Source organism: Astatotilapia calliptera, chromosome 3, assembly GCF_964374335.1.
Source record: "Astatotilapia calliptera chromosome 3, fAstCal68.1, whole genome shotgun sequence".
In the NCBI taxonomy this organism is placed as follows: domain Eukaryota; kingdom Metazoa; phylum Chordata; class Actinopteri; order Cichliformes; family Cichlidae; genus Astatotilapia; species Astatotilapia calliptera.
In genome coordinates, this window is record NC_137424.1 from 54,503,229 (window position 1) to 54,524,187 (window position 20,959).

Consider the following 20,959-nt stretch of genomic DNA (forward strand, 5'->3'; position numbering starts at 1 on the left):
CAAAAAATGTACCATGTCGACCAATCAAAACATGGCATTTAGTTGTTAAGAAACGGGAGGAAGTTTTAGGAGTGACGGCGGTGTTTTGAGATGTGAGAGATTTGCAGCGTTTAGCGCAAATCTTGTGTAGTTAGTGTGTAGTGTAGTCAAAAGTTTTGTTGTGTGTGTCAGAACAATGCGATGTTACAGGAGTGATACATCTCCTGTTGCCAGGCCTGCAGGTATCAGGCTTGTTCTCCTTTATCTCATAGTGGACAGAAATTATTTTTTGGAGTGGCACAAATAATTTGTGTGGCATTAAATTAGATGCAGAACAGCTGATTGTTCTGTAAATTGTTTGAAAGGTTTGTTTAAAAAACCGCATTGGCTGCATTTTTAGGTAAACAGCTGCAAAAAACATTGTTGTTTGCAAAACTCAGTAACTTTTTTGAAGAAGTAACTGTATAATTAATTGCCCAACATTGGTCATTATATACTGTATTTTGCAGGGAGACAGTTACAGGACTCTCTCCCAGACCACAGACACATAATACAAGTCACAGTTTTATTTAAAAAAAAAAAAGATTCTGGGCCTTCAGCCTTATGTTTGACACCCCTGATCTAAAGGCAGTCCAGATCTGAAGAAGAGCTTTGAATGTTCATCAAGAAGCCTGGAGAACTGTTCCTGAAGACTGCTGCCACTAAGAATGTGCACAAAACTGTGCAATCTGGTCAGAGGACTAAATTGTAAATCTCAAGTATTTCTTTTTCTTTTCCTGCAGTGAGAAAATCTGTTAGAGGGAAAAAAGGGGTCGCAACACACGAGAGAGAAGATGCAGAAACAGAATCACTGTCTGCCGCTTCACTCGAGTCCTCGTCACTGGACAAAAACATATCTGTACTGTCAAGTGACGACAAACCAGACAGCCAAAAAACAGAGGAGAAACCAGAGAGCCAGCCCGATGTTGATGCTGCCTCTGCTGGGCAACAGCAACAGCCTGAGTGTCTTGATAATCAGACACAGGAAGGACCGAGCAGTAGTGACGTTAAAGGTACGAGAAGCTGTTTTACCTCAAAATGTGCTGATTTTAAACCAACAAAATGTTTCAATATGATTCACTAAAGTGGATGATGGTTGTTTTCCACTTAGAATTTGTTAGAATAGATCAAAACTGCATCCAAGTCAGTGTCTATATTGTGGTTTTCCTAACACACTCTGTCAGAAGACAGCCACAATTTGTAATCTGGAACTTGTGAAGTTAAAGTTTGTCCATCAAAAGTCACTAATCATATTACATATACATATTACATATTACAACATATTCTTCTTCTCTTGGCTCTCAGTGAAGGCGGTCGCACTTTCTCCTCTCCTCCTCACCCTTATCTTCCCTGCTTAGCCTCTTGTGTCCTTGTCTTGTCTTGTGTGCATTACTTTTCCCTCGAACAGTCTCTCACTGTCATTCTCTAAAACCTAAAAGAGAATTATGGATTTGATCAACTGGTCTCTGAATGCTATTGACACCCTTTTCTCAACGAGAAGTCTGGGCTCGGGAGAGCCTGAGTGCCCTGGAGGGACTTTCCCTGCCGGATACACGATAGACGGGTGGCAGACCTGGAGGATCTTGTGCCTGGCGGGACTGTCTATCGAGGACGCTGAAGATATCTACCTATTCGGAACCATGATAACAGGGTTCTTGCTGATCGGAGCTGGCTTGGCCCTGACTTATCGGAGAAATAAGAGAGCGGAACCAGCTGTTCAAACCCCCCCAAGGCTGACCGCTGGAATTGAAGCGATGGGTCGAGGCGCGACCTCTCACACCGAACGCAGTATGATTAACACCTTGGAGACGCTTACAGCTGCCGTGAAGGCTCAAACTAACACCACTGAGCGTATGATGGGATACATCAGAGAGGGGCCTGCTCATATTGACACCCTTGAGCGAAAGTTGGATCACATCGCAGAACGGCTCACTGCAGCTGTGAGGTCTCAGAATCAAAAGAATGATAACACCACGGAACAGAAGTTTGATACCATCATGGGGAGGCTCGCGGCTCTCCAACGGGAGATCGAGAGACCAGTGTCAGAGTGCTAAATTCGGAGCTGCTCGCATAAAGGAGAAATCAACAATATTCAACATTTGGACACCACGGCGCCAGCTGCTCAGGCCCGAGGCTGGAGCCCACCAAAACAACTCCCTGATAACGACTGTGTTACGGCTATTCTTCCCATCCCATGCAAGGACACCTGGATTGGCTGGAGGACTGTTTACTTAGCCTGATAGGCCGAAGGACACTCTCAGCTGAACTATGGACACGCACACACATACACTTACACTGATAGGCACTCACTCATCCCCCTCCCTTTCCAACGCCTTCGATGCTTGTTTCCTGCGAGGGAACACGGCGGGTCTCTGTGCCGCGCTGGAATGGTAGCGCTGTGCAGGGCGGCTGCTGTGTTCGCTTCGGATTACTCCTCACCCCCCACCCACCCCTGTGGCTTGTCATGTCTTCATAATGTTGTGCTGTAGACATTTATGTGCTTTTTTGTGCAGAGGAGTTTTTTTGTTTCCTGTTCTCATGCTGTCCTACCATGGAAGCACAGCATGAGTAGGGGTCTCTTTTTTTCCTCTTGTACTTTCCCCACTGTAGTGTACATTTCAATGTTTTTTTTTTCTCTGATTCTACCAATCTCCGACCTGTATCCCCATGTAATGTTTATGCTATATGTGTAAGGTCGGGGGGGGGGGGTCCTATTTCACTGCAGGGCAACCTGCATGTGATGAATAAAACTTTGATTGATCGACAATTCAAGACATTCGAGCAGCTGTAACTAGAGAAGTAAAAATATAAACTTGTTATTGGAGTAGGTACAGTTTAATTTTCAGTCATCATTTATCATTTATTAGTTGTTTTCCTTTTCTTTAGCTGTCCGTAAACGAAGGAGAGCACTTATTGAACCCAAAGCAAAGCGATCTTGTTCTCAGTCTCCTCGCATCACAGACAACTTGGATGCTGACGCGTCCCTTGGTGAGAACGAAACATAAAATAATGACGTCAATTTCAAGTCTTTCTTTTCTCTCTTAAGTTATTTTGTATGCTTCTGGTCTTCTTAGGTGATGAGCATGTTGTCCAAAAAATGGGGCTTTTCTGTAACCTCTGCTCCATTTTCTACCTGGATGAGCAAAATGCTAAGGACCTCCACTGCAGAAGCCAGAAACACCAGGAGAACCTGAAGGTACCCACAAACTCAATTCAATAAGGAAAGATCATCTGAAGGAACTGAATGTGATTTATTTAGATACTTAAAGTAGGCAGAGGGGCGGCTGATTGGCTCATAGAAGGTGGTCAAGGACGCAATTGGACAGAAGCCAGGATGTTAGCATTGAGTTACTGCGTGAGAGAGAGGAAGTGATGTAAAGGAAAGAGTGGGAGCCTGAACACTAAGGAAAGCAGGCAGATGAGTGATTAAAGGTCTTTCTTATTGAGGCTTTGTAATCGAGTGACTGCACAAAAACATACAAGTGGTCTCACCTTTTTCCCCTTTCTTTTATTTCCAGAAACATCAACAGAATCTTCGACGGAGGCCTTCGAGAATGTCGCTCAGAAATTCTCAAGGCTCTGTTAAGGATGAATATAACTAGATTTTTTTGTGTTCTTTCCCTTTTTTATGAGAGGTGCAAACAAAACCACGTGTCGTTGAGATTTGGTGGCGAGTGACTCAAGTTCGTGGACACGTTTAAAATGTAAACTTTCATGTGAGTAATTAGCACTCATGAACATATTCTTATAAGAAAAAAAACTAAGAGCTTTCTTTCCTCTGGTTGCAGAAGGGTTTTAGTTGTATAGAAGTTGGTAGGAAGTCTGCTTGTTTCAGGTAATTCTAACAAAAACATAACTTTTGTTTAATAAATGTTGGTTATTTTTAAGAGGGAGATAGGATTACCCACATTTCACTCTTTAGCTAACCGGATGCACGTTTACAGTTGTGTGCTCCACTTGTTTAAGTCATGTGAAACAGAAAGGATGTCAGTTTTCAGCTTCATGTACTTTGCTGCTGTTAGAGAGAAGCATGTTGTGTAGATTTATGCAAAGCTAATATACTTTTTTCCTCTTTCAGTGAGAGAGAGTATAACTATTTTTTTTTTTTATGATTGGTTTGCTGTATGTAAAAGCTGTTAACTATGTTATGGTAACCCTGTAAATCTTTATGCACATCAGTGATGTTTAAATGCAACATTTTCTCCCTGCAAGTCACTACAGAAATATCTGTACACATTTCCTGTGTAACCTTGGGGAAAATAAAACACTTCCTGTTTTTTCAGCTTTAGACATTTCTGTCATTTATTCGATTCTGCTCCTTATATTGTTAAATGTTTTTCACAAAGATATTGTATACATGAATGAATTCTTAAATACTGTAGTAGTTATTAAAATAGTATATAGGATTTGTGTAGCCATAAATATTTATCTTAACTTTTAATTGTATTAATACTGTATTACATCTGAATTTAATATCATTAAACACACAATCAAATGCAACCATTTTATTTTCACTTCACGTCTTCTTTTTAGCTCTTGTTTCATCCCAATCAGTTACTAGAAAAAAATCTAGTCTCTGATGTAATCTCTTGAGTATACATCCACTTTTTTATTTACTCTTTTATAAAGACCAAATTTATGATTTCTGCCTCTTAGCTCAGTCTGGTGACCCTTGGATCACAGAGGTGACTGCGGCTCAGTAGATAAATTGAGTTGCCTACCTGTATGGTTGGTTGACCGGTTCCCCACTTACTCCAGTTTGGCAAGATACTGAAGCCTGAGGTGGAGAGTGTTAGATGAGGTGCTTGGGTATAGAAAAAAGGTGCTATGTATGCACCAGTCGACCCATTTACCATCTAACTTGCCCTGCATCTAAAGCTCCTGCTGTACAAGGAGAAGCTCACATATTAATTGCTTTTACCACATGACTCTTGTATTTGACTGTTTTAGAACTGCACACATTACAGAAGATGCAATAAATAATCTCTGTGAAGGTTCTCAGTCATCCAGGTCATCGTAGTCAAAGGAGCTTGCAAAGAAAAGCGTCTGGACTTCTTTAAGTTGCTTGAAGACGTTTCACCTCTCATCCGAGAAGCTTCTTCAGTTCTAAGGTCAAATGGTGGAGAGTCCCAGATATAAACCTAGTGGGAGTAACCCCCCACAGAGGGACAAAAGGACCCCCTGATGATCCTCTAATCGCCTGAGCCAAGGTATGAAACTGGGCGTGGGTCCAAATCAGCCAGAGTTTCGGGTGTGTTCATTGTGAAACCTGGCCCCACCTTATCATGTGAATTCCTGAGGTCAGATGGCCCAGGATGTGAGTGGGCGTTAAGGCGTCTGGGAAGGGATCTCAAAACTGGATTATAGATGGCAGAGAGTTGGTGTCGTAAACCCCCGCCTCTGTTCAAAGATGGTCGTTTACAGTGGACATAGATGGCTTCTTTCACTCCTCTTTCAAACCATCTGTCCTCTCTGTCCAAAATGTGAACATTGGCATCCTCGAAAGAGTGTCCTTTATCCTTAAGATGCAGATGGACTGCTGAGTCTTGTCCTGTGGAGGTGGCTCTTCTGTGTTGTGCCATGTGCTTGTGAAGTGGCTGTTTGGTCTCTCCAATGTAGAGGTCTGAGCATTCCTCGCTGCACTGTACAGCATACACCACATTGTTAAGTTTGTGTCTTGGAGTTTTGTCTTTCGGGTGAACCAGTTTCTGTCTGAGCGTGTTGCTGGGTCTGAAATACACTGGGATGTCATGCTTGGAGAAAACTCTCCTGAGTTTCTCTGATACACTGGCTACATAGGGGATGACAATGTTGTTGCGTCTGTCCTTCTTATCCTCCCTCGCTGGTGTCTGGTCTTCTTTTCTGTGCCTCTTTGCTGACTTTAAGAACGCCCATTTAGGATAGCCGCACGTTTTGAGTGCTTCGAGGATGCCAATGTTCACATTTTGGACAGAGAGGACAGATGGTTTGAAAGAGGAGTGAAAAAAGCCATCTATGTCCACTGTGAGCAACCATCTTTGAACAGAGGCGGGGGTTTACGACACCAACTCTCTGCCATCTATAATCCAGTTTTGAGATCCCTTCCCAGACGCCTTAACGCCCACTCACATCCTGGGCCATCTGACCTCAGGAATTCGCATGATAAGGTGGGGCCAGGTTTCACAATGAACTCACCCGAAACGCTGGCTGATTGGGACCCACGCACAGTTTCACACCTTGGCTCAGGCGATTAGAGGATCATCAGGGGGTCCTTTTGTCCCTCTGTGGGGGGTTACTCCCACTAGGTTTATATCTGGGACTCTCCACCATTTGACCTTAGAACTGAAGAAGCTTCTCGGATGAGAGGTGAAACGTCTTCAAGCAACTTAAAGAAGTCCAGACGCTTTTCTTTGCAAGCTCCTTTGACAATAAATAATCTCATAAATCCAACCGTCCCTCTTCCACTATGGGCTGGAACCTGCCAGCTCTAAAAGGTGGGATACACCCTGGACAGGCTGCCATGCTAACCGTAGTCATAGAGAGTTAGCTTTAACCAACCTGCCATACATGTCTTTGAACTGTGAGAAGAGACACAAACTTAGCTGTTTATTATTATTATTATTATTATTATTATTATTATTATTATTTGTTGTTGTTTTCTGATAGGGTAGAGGAGAGATGCCAGACTAAATGTCATTGCATTTTTATAATGACAAAGTCTAACCTATTCTATTATGTGCACATATACCAGCAGTAATTGTAATGCAATCATCGCCTTACAGTTTATAATTGTTGTTAGTCAACAAAAGCAGAAGGACCCGCCCATTCAAACACGGCTCGTTCATTGGTCTAGCCCGTTGTCCGTCACTTCCTGACTCCTTGAATCATGTGACAGATGTTTTTGTTGTATCGTTTCCGCGTTTAGTGAATGTTTTCGCCGCGTCATGTGGCTGTCAGTAACCCAAACCTCTAGCAGGGTCAGGAGTTGAAAGCCTCACACCGACTCCTCCAAACAAATCTTTACCGGAGGTCCGAGGAGTCTCCCAGACGCCGCAGATACACTTCCCGCGGGGCGTTGTTGGAAGAAAGGCTTGGGTCCGGAGGGAGCGATGGCAGACGGGGAACGGTCACCACTGCTGCCCGATCAGCACGACGGGACCAACGGCTTCTCTCCCGGTACAAGCTCGCACGGATATCTACCGAAACCTCAGAGTAACCTCTGTGTCCTTTTCACATCACCATTCAGAATACGAGCAGTCATTAATAGGCTTCAACAGCGTGGTATTGTAGTTTGTTTTTACCTTTAAAGGTGTCGTGTTGTAAACAAGTGTTAGCTTTCAGGCTAACGTTAGCCGTAAATAGAGACATTATCACACAACTACAGGGGATTCAACCCACACAAAAATTAATTGAAAACCGATTTTAGGGTGATTTACCAAAGCTAATGAGCACCTTTGAGCTGTCAGCGGTCTATAACAGATGTTAGGCATGAAAAACCGGGTGTTTGAAAGGCTTTTCATGTGGGTGAGTTTGATTTGGTGATTTGCATTATGATAAGGGGTCAGAGCTCCCGGCTGTCAGATCACTGTAACAACGCTCTGTGGTTAGTCATTTATCAAGCCTGAACAGCAAAAATCAGCAGGTTCTGATTGTTCTCATGTAAGGATTTGCTGCTTTTCTTTAGTGCATGGTATTGAACATTGAGTTCTGATGAAACAGGCATAAAGTAAAGTAATTTAAAAACTTCGTTTTGGACTTTTAGGGATATCTTAATTGTAAAATTCTCGACCAATACTAGAGATTACAAATAACAATGTGACCAGACCATTTTTGTTGTGTCATTATTTCACTATTGTTGTGGGTTATGTACTTTTTTTCTTGTACCAGGAAAATATTAAAAATCACACAAATTTCCCAAACCTTTGAGTTGTTCCGCTTCAGCGGTTTCACTGATTTATCTGGCATTGCGTCATGAAACAATTGTTTCTCAGTTAGGGGAAAAAACCTGCAAGTCGGTCTAGTGATCACCATAGCCTGCTTCCGATTAATGACTGTGTCGTGCTCATGTGTTTTCAGTCTGTGCTTTGCCACAGGGATTTTTATACATGTTTTAAACATGTTTTGCTTCAGCATCTTCAGTCTGCTGAATGACAAATGTGGGAGCATGTTGGGTTTTTTTCTTCCTTCGCACCACTCTACCTCTGAAACCTGGTAGAACCAGTATTTTGGCATTGCTGTGTATTCTCAGGCACATGCAAAAGTAATTTAGTGACTGAAATGGAGAGAAACCACATGATGTCTGGCATCAGGTGGATGGACTGATACTATTTCCCACCTGTAAATACCTCAAAACTAATGGTGTATAAACATTACCTTTTTTTCAGATTGGGCGACGCTCCCATTTCTGGTGTGAGATAATCTGAAAACCAATAACAATCAACCATTTCTTTTCATTTCCTATACAGTATCGATACCAATACGGAGTACTAATCCGTTACCAGCAAAATGCCAATAAGTTGTAATCCACAATGTGAGTGAAGAAACTGGATATTATTTTTTTTATGTGTATGACAAGATCAGGCTTGCCTTGCTGCCTTGCTTTGCTAACTTTAGAAAATAAAATGTGACAAATAAACAAGAATTTAGATTTACTGAATTCTTATTGAGCAGTAAAATGATAAACAAGGAACAAGATGACTGTTCTGTGCATGCCCGATCTCGTCTGAACTTGGAAGCTAAGCAGGGTCGGGGCCTGGTTAGTACACAGATGGGAGATTTCTTGGAAACTGCAAGCTTTAGGGGCGGCTGTGGTTCAGGAGGTAGAGCAGGTCATCTGTCAGGTTTAATCTCCACCTCCTGTAGTCTCCGTGTCAAAGTATCTTTGGCCTAATTTGTTTTTCATACCGTATTTTCACGACCATAAGGCGCACTTAAAAGTCTTAGATTTTCTTCAAAAAGTGCGGCGCGCCCTATAGCGCGGTGCGCCCTATGTGTTGTAAGGAGGACGTAGTAGAGAACACCATGAGAACGTTAAAGGGTGAAGTGTGGGCGTTGATCGTATATACCGGGACAATCGCACATACCTGTATAAAAGAACAGGTATGTGCATTATGCAGGACATCGTTGTTTTAACAACCCTGAAAATGGCAAAGAGACACGCTTACGAAGCACAGTTTAAACTGAAGGCCATCAGCTACGCGGAGGAACATGGAAATCGAGCAGCGGCGAGAGAATTTAAGATTAACGAATCGATGGTTCGCAAATGGAGGAAGCTGGAAAACAAGCTCCGGCAGGTCAAGAAGACGCAGCTGAGTTTCCGCGGACATAAGGCGAGGTGGCTCGAGTTGGAGGAAAGACTCGAGCGGTGGATCATCGAGCAAAGAGCGAGCAGGAGAAGCGTTTCGACGGTCACCATTCGGCTAAAAGCAGTTTCACTTTCACTTTTTATGAAACGGTGCCATTTTTCCATCCGGACCAGGACTACGGTAGCGCAGCAACTTCCAGCGGATTATAAGGAAAAGCTGGCCATCTTCCGCTCCTACTGCAGCAAACACATCGGCGACAAAAACATCCAGCCCAGCCACATCACAAACATGGACGAGGTCCCGCTCACTTTTGACATCCCGGTGAGTCACACTGTGGAGAAGAAGGGGACCAGCACGGTAGCGATACGCACAACGGGGTATGAAAAGTCTTCTTTCACTGTTGTGCTTGGCTGCCATGCTAATGGACAGAAACTGCCGCCTATGGTGATTTTTAAGCGAAAGACTTTGCCTAAAGAGAAGTTTCCAGCAGAAATCATCATTAATGCAAATGAAAAGGGCTGGATGGATGAGGAAATGATGAAAGACTGGCTGAGGGAGGTGTATGTAAGGAGACCAGGTGGTTTTTTCCACGCATCACCATCGCTCTTAATCTGTGACTCTATGCGTGCCCATCTCACAGCCGATGTGAAAAAACTAGTGAAGCAAATGAACTGTGAGCTTGCTGTCATTCCGGGAGGCCTGACAAAGGAACTCCAACCGCTGGACATCGGTGTGAACCGCCCGTTCAAAGTAAGGCTGCGAGCGGCCTGGGAGCGATGGATGACCGATGGAGACCACAGTTTCACCAAGAGTGGAAGGCAGCGCCGGGCGAGTTACGCCACAATTTGCCAATGGATTGTAGATGCTTGGGCTAACATGTCTGCTGGCACTGTTGTTCGAGCTTTCGCAAAAGCCGGCATCGTTTCCGAGGAGCCGCACGGCACGGAAAGTGACTCTGACAGTGAAGAAAGTGAACCTGGCATGTTTGATGGAGATTTAGCGCAGCTGTTCAATTCAGACACAGAGGATGAGGACTTCCATGGGTTTGATTGATGATAAAATGTGAGTACCAAACTTTGTTTTGCTCCTGCTTTATTTTTAAATACGCACACTTGTATGCTTGTGTGTTGTTGATGATGACGATTACCGGCATAAGGTACCGAATTCAGGTTTGCTCCCGCTTTATTTTTAAATACGCATACGGTACTTGTATGCGCCCTATGGTCCAGTGCGCCTTATGTGTGTGTTAAATACAGTAAGGGCACACATAACTGAGACTGCGCCTTTTAGCACAGTGCGCCTTATGGTCGTGAAAATACGGTAACTACATCTGGTTTTTTTTGGTTTTTTTACATAATAAAACTCCTAAATGTCATATCCACTGCTTGTAAAAGGGAACTGATTCAAAACAAATAAGGACTCTTATTACTGCAAAATAATGTACAAATCAAAATTATTTTGCAAAATTACTCCAGTGTGTATTTTGTAAATAAATGTTTACAAAATATACAAATAAATGCAAATATATATACATTTTATATACATTATACAGTATTAAACATACATTATTAAACCTTTTTATTTCAATCAAGTAGATTTCCGTGAATGGTAAATGGCCTGTATTTGTATAGCATTTTTTTAGTCCCTAAGGACCCTAAAGCGGTTTACACAACCTGTCATCCACCCATTCACACACACGTTCACACACTGGTGATGGCAGCTACATTGTAGCCACAGCCACCCTGGGGCGCACTGACAGAGGCAAGGCTGCCGGACACTGGCGCCACCGGGCCCTCTGACCACCACCAGTAGGCAACGGGTGAAGTGTCTTGCCCAAGGACACAACGACCAAGACTTCCGATTACAAGGCGAACTCCCAACTCTTGAGCCACGATCGTGAACTTTATATGTCAGTTGACTAAATGAAATTAATATAAATACTTTAGCTAAGCCTGTCACAACCTGTAAGGCAAGGAAATTTTATGGTTTGAAGTTAAGGAAAATGATTGTGCTGAAGGACAAAAACCAGAGAACTACTGCAAAGCAGAATGCAATTTATTTTTTTTATGTGAAATTAGTTGATTTTAATAGTCACCGGAAGGAAAAAAAATCGTCATTGAAGTATAACTATGATTAATTGCCGAGAAGCAACTCCATATAATAACTTGCAGAAATAGTATCTCAGTTTCTGGGATTTAAATGAAACGTTTTTTGGTTTTGTTTTTTTAACTTGTAAGCTAAAACAATTGTTCTACTTTTCTGTGTGATCATGTCAGACATCACATGTCTGGCTTGTTTGTCTTTTTTCATTGCTCTTATCTCTGCTGTGACTCCAATTTCTCTCTCTCACTTCTCTGGTTGCTTCCTTGTAACTGTGACAGTCACTTGCTTTCTGTGCTTCCTGTATTACACTCACGGAGTTTTGACCCTTAACGGTGTCACACATAGATAACATTATGTTAATCAATATAATTAAACATACAATTTGCTGACCCACACATGAGTCAGTATAAACAAACAGATACACATCTAAATTCTGTTTGTGCACCTACTGTTTGTCTTGACCAAGCACAAAAGTGGTGATATTGTGAGCCAATACTTGTTAATGATAACGGTGTTTACTGAATTGCAGTGCTGTACCATTATACAACAGATTTGAAGAGTGAAAATGCAGAAATTTACCATCAGAAAATAGATGGCTCTTAGAAATACCCCACACAAAAGGGAGAAGCAGTTACACTGATCTATTAAGCCACTAGTTTCCTGATCAGTCTCATCAAGTTATAGTTAAAGATTTTATATATACACCACATAGACAAAAGTACCAGACCACAGATTTTAATCTTTGAATTCTAGTGTTTTTGTCTCACATGTTTCTAAAAGCGCCGAACCAAGCAGTCTGCCTTTACAAATATTTGGTTTGGGAATGGGTCCTTTTAAAGAGCTCACAGAGTAGGACTCTACTACTGCAACAAATTCATTACATTTCTTGCTTTCATTAGGGCTTAGCAGTATAATACCAAAGTGGAAGAGTTTAGGAGCCACGGCAGCTCAGCCTCAAAATGTCAGACCGATGTAAAGAAACAGGGCGGGGTCACCAAGTGCTAAGGTGCATAGAAGGCTCTGCTGACTCATGAACTGCAGTGCTCCAAATCTCATCAGTGCATTAATATCAGCACAGAAACTATGCGCTGGGAGCTTCATGGCATGTGTTCTCATGGCTGAGCAGCTGTAGATGTAATGTGTAGGTGAAGCAGTACTTCAGGCTATATATTTTCTGTATTTTTTATGATAAACAAAAGAAGTTGTTTTATTAGTGTTAATAAATACAGTATTAATAAAACCTCTTCTTCGTCTTCATCAGGTTTTGCTCCGTTCCCCAGCTCAGTGGCACCAGGCGAGCCTCCACCCCCGTACTCCCCACAAGGCAGCCCAGACAGCAGCAGTGCTCCGGTCATCAGCTGCCGGGTTTGTCAGACCTCCATATCTGTGGAGGGCAAGACGCACCAGCATGTGGTGAAGTGCAACATCTGCAATGAAGCTACGGTAAGAGGCAGATACAGAGAACTATATAGTCTTGATGTACCTCAACTACAGAAACAAACAACATTTATTTCCTACAAGCTTAGATTATAATAAATGTTAAGTATATTTAACACAGAAGTCCATTTTCCTCTGCAGGGACTCTTATTTTTATTGTAGCCTTATTTGAGATCCTATGTTGCTGCCTTGTTAAGTTGCTGTATTTTGCTGGTGCTACAAGAACTCAGTGCTTCTGTACACATTTCAAAATAAAAGTCATCTGGCATTGCAGTAGAATAAAACGGTAAACCCTTTCTTAATGGGGCTTTTATTGCGAAGCATTCAATGCTAAACACCACCTACACAGTATTTAAAACTCAATAAAGCAAAGTGGGTCTACATTAATGAGTCAAACACAACAAATGGAAAATGAAGATCTTACTCATTGTAGTTATAACTGGTAATTATAATAACTATAATTAATTAGTTAGAATTAGTAAGGACTTGATGGAAGTGAATGGAGAAAAGCTGCACAGATAAAACAACTTTACCTGTTTGTTTTTAAGCATCTTTATCGTTTTATATGTGTAAAATGACTTATTGATATTAAGTAACTGAACAGTTTGAAGCTTTTTTTTTATGTTAAATAAGACTGGCTGTTAATTGTTCCATCATTATTGGAGGCCCATCTATAAACTGACTATGGGTTGTAATTTGCTTCTTTGTAATTGCCTCAGTCACTAGGAGACTGCCATAGTGTCTCTTAATTTGCATTGATGTCACTAACTTGTCTGCAGATAAGTACTTGCTAAGTGGTAGTGAAACTGATGACATTGACAGTAAAATTTCAGCAGTAAGGCCCAACTTTTACTTTGCTTACTGCTTACATCACTTTGTTTCTGGTCTTGATGCTTAGGGCAGTTTTTGCTTCTTGTAAATTTCCACCTGGAGCATGATGGGAAATAATCTCAAAAGGAATTTAGTTGTTGTCTTGCAAATGGTGACCCTGTAAGATCAAGTCATTCCCAATTTTTATATTCTGTGACTTAAAACTCTGACTTGTGGCACACTTTTAGATGTGCCTGACTCTTTTCATTCAAAAAAAAAAAAAGACAGACTGTTATCTGCTTGAAAAATGAAGAAAATGATCTATTAATCCAGAAAAACATTTGACAAGAGTAGTTGAAACCAGCCTTTGTATACCAAAAAATAGTTAATAGCTTTTTAACATAATAGAAATCTGTACTTGCGTCAGTATTTGTTGGAAAGTTGCATTGGTAAACCACAAAATATCGGCGTGTTGGATTGTCGTTCACTTCTCCTTTTGTCTGATGAAATCAAAAGTAAAACAATTTAAGAACCCCACATTTGGAAAAGCCAACAGCAAATGTTTGAAGTTTCTTATTCTTCTATCTGTGTCTTCACCTCTCTGGTTTCAGCCCATTAAGAATGCTCCTGTTGGAAAGAAGTATGTCCGCTGTCCTTGCAACTGTCTGCTGATCTGCAAAGTGACGTCGCAGAAGATCGCCTGTCCGAGACCGTACTGGTGAGTCAGGAAAAGAAACAGAGGCTGTTTTTAATCCATCTCAGCTTTAACACGTAATCACACCACCTTTTCCAGCCGTTCAACAAAAGCAACCATTACGTGGTGTTAAGAGACTGTTGAAGGTACCCCCTTTTTGCAAAATTTCAGCTTTTGAAAAGTTATAATAATAAAAGCAAAAATTATAAACTCTAGTTATATGACACTTTTATTAACAAACGTTTTTATATTAAAGCCTGAAACAAAATTAAATATGTTTAAAAAAGAATAGAACAGACCAGATTTTATAAAACAGTTCTGGAAACAGCCTGGCATTACTGGCGATTTATGCTTCAAGTGGATATCTATGCTGGGCTACATTATAACCAAAAACCTCTCTGAAGCCCTATGATGTAAGCCGGTGTGCACCTACCTGTAAATGAGGTGCAGCCCAAAGCTGTTATTATTGGTCTTTTCAATACCATTGAGTTCTCCTGCGCATTTCCAGCTACTTTTTAGCCGCAGTTTTTAAATCAATCAGTGAGTTTATAACACTTATCATCTCAATATAAGGAACGATAATTATAGCTTCAGTATTCCCAGCATTTTATTTGTTTCTGTAACACTCACAGCACATACAAAAACCAGGACACGACCTCCCCAGTACACTTAATGGCGTGTTTTGACCCTTCAGTATAAAAATTGGTAAAAGATGTGGTTTGATGACTATTATAATAGCGTCTGGGTTTTTCCAAAGGTAGCTCTAATAAGCTGTTTATACAGAAATCAACCTCACTAACCTCTGATGCAGACGTGGTCATTTTGTTCTATAAGCAGGCTTGAAGTATGAAACTACTCCGAAAAGAGAAGCAAGTTTACTCCACATAGGTAAACCGTAAATCTTTCCATCTTGAAGTCTTGATTTTTGCCCTGACGGCAACATAATGTTCAGAAATCTCAGGCTCACGGCTGAATGAGCCTCCTGGTCTTCCTCGTCTCGCGTCTTCATCCACTAAGGTTTAGCAGAATGACGACCTGACATCGGTCAGACTGGAACATTTCCTGCTGCTGTCATCTTCCATTACTGCTGATTAAGTCTGTATCCAGTACTTTTTCAGTGTAAGCTGCTCTAAAGGCTTTTGGTGTCAGCTCTGAGAGAACAAACAGAGATTAATGAGTTAGTTAGGTGTGTTGAGCCGAAAGTCATGAAGGTGGACCTCTTCTTCATATTTTGATTTTCAGTGTTTTAGTTTAAAATTGGCTCTTGGTGTCTCATTTTTAAACCAACTAACAAATCATGATCCAGGGATGTCAAACATAAGGTCTGGGGGGCCAGAATTCTGCTGGCAGAAACTTTGGAGAAAGTGAAGGAGGACATAAAATTTGGGGTTTTACAGTTTTACAGCTTTTCCTACTCATAAAGACCTCCCCCATGGCCATACATACTATTCATTAATATCGCTTAAATAACAAAAAAGTTCCTGTTTGGTTTTTGGTTTTGTGTTTGTTCCCCACTATTTCTGTCTATAATGAAATTTTTGATTTGGACAGTGGGTCTGCAGTTAAAAACTGGTACTATTGTGAATTAACAAAAACTAAATATATATAGGTAAATAAAATATAGGTCAGTCTGAGTAATGAACTACCGAACAATTAGAAAACAAAAAAACCCTAAACATTTATTTATTACAGTTCAAGCTGAAAGAGTTGTTCTTTGCTACAGAAACATCTCTTTATCCTGCGAAAACCTGAGAGGTACTGGTGAAAAAGTGATTAAATGTGTAGCTACACCTCTTTGCACTGGATAAAATGCAAGTTTCCTCAGTCCAGCCCTCTTAAGATCACATACAGAGGGCTTTATGTCACCTATAATGTGAAATGAACTTTACATTCCTTTTCTAGGTTGTCTCACCGAGATTTTATGTTTGTTTTTTTTTTAATTTATTGGTCATTCCAGATTAAGTCCAAGTGAAATTCCCGCCTGACACTCTTAATCAGCTGGGGACTTTTTGTACAGTAACTTTAGTATATTTCCTCATTTGTTTATTTACTATAATCACTTCCAGTTACAGTTTTTCCAAGTCACACACCTTCATAGTACACAGAGCTGGCTTTAAATTTTTCAACTTTAGGTTCACACCCTTTTTTAAAAAGCTAAAAAGGTGCTTTTTGGACAAACTTTGAAATAAGCAGTAAAGGCTGTTCACATGGGTTTATGTTAAATCAGTGTTTTCTGTTCCCCGGCAGTAAACGCATCATCAACCTAGGTCCAGTCCACATTGGAGGGGACAGTCCTGAACCGCGGCGTCAGCCTGTTGGCATCAGAGTCATCTGTGGACACTGCTCCAACACATTCCTGGTAAAAGTCACACACTCACATGGCTTATATTACAGCTGACAGTGCCAGTTTTACTTCTTTATGCATTTATTTACTGACATCTACAGAATTATTTGCCAATGTACTCTTCTGCTTTACCCCCTGATAGAGAACTGTAATATATGCACACACTGACCTTTTCATTTCCTCTCTCTTAGTGGACAGAGTTTTCAGCCCGCACTTTAGCTCGATGTCCCCACTGCCGAAAAGTGTGAGTATGTCAGATGTTCACTTTCTGTGTGTGAGGAAGGTAAATAAGTGTTTTGCATTTATAATTTGAATTATTATTTTTTGACTGTCTCTCGGTTTGATTTCCAGCTCTTCTATTGGTTGGCGGTACCCCAGAAGGAGGAGCCTGCTATGCTTCCTGCTGTTTTTAATCCTCGCCGTCTCCACAGCAGGACTTTTGGTGTGTATTTGTGGGCGAAGATGTTGGAGTGATGTTAACTTTTAAACTGTTGGTCGATCAAATTGTATCCTTTTTTTAAAGATGATGATTAGGATGCCAAAAGCCAAATCGTTTAACCAGCAGACGTCCTACTGCTGGAAATTTTAGGCGAAAATAAACTCAATAGCCATTTTATTATGTAAACATAAACTTATTATGTAATACTCTTTAGCCTTCAAAGCGGCCTTAACTCTTCATAACATAGATTTAACAAGCTATCAGTTAAAAACACTTCTATCTGCTTCAAGGTTCAACATGTTGTGTGCTCAGAGGTGCTCATCTATATACTTAACGAGTGATTATCTGGGTTTCTGTTCCCTTCCTGACTACTCAAAACAGTCTGGCCATTCTCTGACCTCTGACAAAGAAGCGTTTTCTTCCACAGACCTTAAGCAAACTGGATATTTCCTCTTTTTCACATCATTCTCTGTAAACCAGAGATGGCCATGTGGGAAAATCCCAGTAGACCAGCAGTTCTTCAACAACCATGACACATTCAAAGTCACTGTCATCACCTTTCTTCCTCATTCTGGTTCTCAGTTTAAATTTCAGCAGATTATCGTAACTATGTCTACATGCCTAAATGCAGTGCTCTGCTGCCATGTGATTGGCTGATTAGATATTTGCCTCTCACCATTTAATTTTGGTTATCACCTTTTATTCATTGTAACTATTACTGTTAATAATTAATAAATTAACTGTTATTGCTGTACTTTAATATTTTATATAACCTAATTGTAAACTCTACTTTTGCACAAAAGGCAGATTCACAGATGCTCTTTTTGTTCACCTTTATATAAGTGACAACAAAAAAACTGTTTACTCTGTCTTTATTTACACCACCAGCAGTTACATTAAGAAAGAAACATGATTGTTATTCATTTCAAAGAGAAATAACTTAAAGTAGATCACACACTGCTCAGATGGCTTCAGAAAAGCCTTAATTCTCAACAATTTTTAGGTAATTTGGATGACATTTTTCAAGTCACACAAAGCGAAACATCATACAAAAGGTCACAAAAGAGAAAAGAGGCGCAGCACTAGCACAATAAGCAATAATATCATTGTAATTGTTCATAATTGTGTTCAATTTATACCCAAAGTTGCAAAGCAGCAGTGATGTTGCATGTTATCCCTTCATGTGTCCTTTAGTCAGCATGAGCTTTCATTAAGTATTCCCTTCGAAAAGCTGACAATTTAAACATGGTGTAGATTAGATTGAATCCACATATATAGTCGTGGTGGCGTGTGGTTAATATGTATTTTATTTTGCTGATTTTGTGGCTTCATTGAATGTTCACTACAGTAAATAATTATTTGTGAGGTGCAATTGCTAACTGGAATCACAAGTTGCCACTTTCAAAATAAAATATAAATTGAGAATTTTATATGACCAAAATCATTGAAAAGTTTTTAAAAACGTCTTCTGTTTGCTTCTGTGTTCAGGTCGGTACCTGGAAGCCCGCCAAGAGCTCAAAAGGGATCTACGTGTCATGGGTGCTCCTGCTCCTGCTCACTTTGTTCACCATGGCCAGAACAATCTACTGGAAGTGTCTAAAAATTAGCGAACCCTTATCCAATGTCACATAGAGGGAGAAAGAGGGTGAGGAAGGTGAGGAGGCTGGTGTATGAGGAGGAGACATTTAAAATAAGAAAGTAAAGCGTTAGATCTCAAGTGAGGAAAACAGTAAGTCCTGACATCAACGAGGGAAGAAAAGATGGGGGAACAGTAGATATAAAGAAGGAAGGTTAAAGAAGAAAAGGTTTTTTAACATGTTAAAAACATCAAGTTCCTACAAAATTGGGTTAGAAAATATAAACATACACAGAGGCAAAATTCACATAATTCAGTTAAATTGCAGAGCTGCATGTGATTGTGACTGTGATTTTTGAGAGATCCGTACATTTTAAGCAACAGTAGATAAGGACACTCCTAGAGTGCAGTACTCCACCAAGGGCAATACTTTATCTTGGAGTTTAAAAATAAAAGTAATGTAAAGTTTTAAAGGTTCCTTCTTTTGCCAATCCTGTACTGCTCTGCCAACAGCAATGATGATCTCTGTTTAAAAAAAAAAAGACTTCTAGAACATCTAGGCATTAATTCAAACATGAGGCTGAACTTTTGCGCAGATTACCATGTTTTCCACTGAAGAGGTCCTTCATTGTTTGCCAAGACCATAAGCATGATTATGGAAATCAAAAATGTATTCACTTTGTTATTCCTGACTAAAATGTCTCAAGTAAATGAAGCCCCAAATAACCGATCTGGTTAAAGAGAATATTCTATTTGCCTAAAACGCTTGTGGATGGTAGCCAAAAAGATCCTCTATGCAAGAGAAAAAAAAACCTAAAATACAATGTGGACTTAATTATAAGAATAGTAGTAATCAGACTGGGTAGATCAGGCAGAATAATTTAGTAGTTAACTTTTTTTGCCAGCAACCAGAGGAGCCTACGTTCCCAAATTTGCTTTTAAATTGATCCAAAATGGAGCAGAACCAGTAGACGCTTCTCTTATTAAAGGACTAGTGTGATATTTTAAGTGAGACTGTGCACTTTGAAAATTGGGCAAGAAGACTGATATTGCTCATGTCTGTGTGATAAATAAGAATTTCAAGAATTTACAATGAGCATATCTTACTTTACCGTAGCATAGCTTTGTGTAAATGTAAATGAAATGCTGAAAAAGATTAAATTAAAAGTTGATGTTGTGCAGGGTATTAAGTGTAGGATTATTTGTTTACTATCATTTTTTTGGTAGCCTTGCATATAGCCGAGCTAGCTGTTTGCGTGTGTTTCCTCTCTTTATGCTAAGCTAGAGCTAGCCAAGCTATTTTTTTTTCTTTATTTGAAGCACTGACAGGAGACTGGCATCGATCAACAGCAAATTATTCTGTTTAAGGCCCCAGTCACACAGGATGGCACACCAGTTGGCAGCCACCTGGCAATGACTGGCCCAAAAGGAGTTGGCAAGTGGTTGCTGGAGGTTGCTTAGTGAAATTTATGCTGTGTTATCTACTCCACTAGTGTTAGTGGAACTTGCAAAAGTGCAACACACTCCAGAAAGAGGCCTTGCACTGTCAAAATAGAAGTTGTGGGTTTTGAAACATATTTGTTTCAGTGCTAAGCTTTTACTTTGAAGGGGAAAGGTCTCTGTTTTTGGGGTGTCATACGTTCGCATGGTTCACGAATGCTTGTCAAGTAGTTTATGAGATTTTGCGGAAGTCAATCTCTCCCGGGTATACTAGAGGAAACTGCAGTGATCTGTTAGTAGCCACTAGGAGATTTTTGGTCCAGCAGCCTGTTTGCGACTGATTTCACCCAGCACCTCCAGGACAGGAGGTTGCCGGGGGGGTGACAGACTGGTCTGTAGGCCTATGTGACAGAGGCCTAAACAAATTAAAGATGAATTATGCACAATGAATGAAAGTCTCAAAGCAAACAGTTTTTTATAATGTTTCAATGTTTAATAACAAATCCACGACCAAACTATGAGAAGTACTTAAAGGACCTTAATTACAATATAAAGGCAGATGGCATCTGAAGGAACCATGTGGATTAATCATTAAATTTAAACTTTTAAATGTGTTTGCTGAGGGACAAATTATGGTGTGAGTTAAAATTGTATGTAAAAAGTGCTTTTAATGCATACAAATGAAATTATGGAACAAGCAAACCAGTGGAGACTGATATGAAGAGGGAAGTTAAGTTGTAGCTAATAAAGGCTTCACATGAGGAAATGATTATGGAGGGGCATTAACCTGAGATTAAATAGCATATGTTTCCTT

At 40.5% G+C, this 20,959-nt stretch overlaps 2 protein-coding genes across 4 annotated transcripts in view; both read left to right on the plus strand.

The window, feature by feature from the left end:
* The window catches only part of LOC113019245 (uncharacterized), a 31,773-nt gene extending 27,467 nt beyond the window's left edge, over positions 1-4,306 (plus strand). For all 3 annotated transcript variants that reach the window (XM_026162811.2, XM_080292330.1, XM_080292324.1), the window contains exons 24-27: positions 762-1,031; positions 2,905-3,006; positions 3,093-3,214; positions 3,537-4,306. In XM_026162811.2, the coding sequence (XP_026018596.2) occupies positions 762-1,031; positions 2,905-3,006; positions 3,093-3,214; positions 3,537-3,620 (578 nt within the window). In that variant the 3' untranslated portion in view covers positions 3,621-4,306. The remainder of the gene's footprint in view (positions 1-761; positions 1,032-2,904; positions 3,007-3,092; positions 3,215-3,536) is intronic.
* Positions 4,307-6,905: 2,599 nt separating this feature from the next.
* Positions 6,906-19,889, plus strand: LOC113019246 (type I phosphatidylinositol 4,5-bisphosphate 4-phosphatase-B-like). Its single transcript, XM_026162814.2, has 7 exons — positions 6,906-7,173; positions 12,667-12,848; positions 14,264-14,370; positions 16,594-16,705; positions 16,882-16,934; positions 17,042-17,132; positions 18,618-19,889. The coding sequence occupies exons 1-7, from the start codon at positions 7,107-7,109 to the stop codon at positions 18,759-18,761; spliced, it is 756 nt and encodes a 251-aa protein (XP_026018599.1). The 5' UTR covers positions 6,906-7,106; the 3' UTR covers positions 18,762-19,889.
* Positions 19,890-20,959: the final 1,070 nt, after the last annotated feature.

Coding starts and splice junctions, on each gene's coding strand:
- LOC113019246 (XM_026162814.2), top strand. CDS start 7,107: ATGGCAGACGGGGAACGGTCACCACTGCTGCCCGATCAGCACGACGGG. Junction 16,935..17,041: donor TGTCCCCACTGCCGAAAAGT/GTGAGTATGTCA, acceptor TTTGATTTCCAG/CTCTTCTATTGGTTGGCGGT. Junction 17,133..18,617: donor TCTCCACAGCAGGACTTTTG/GTGTGTATTTGT, acceptor TTCTGTGTTCAG/GTCGGTACCTGGAAGCCCGC.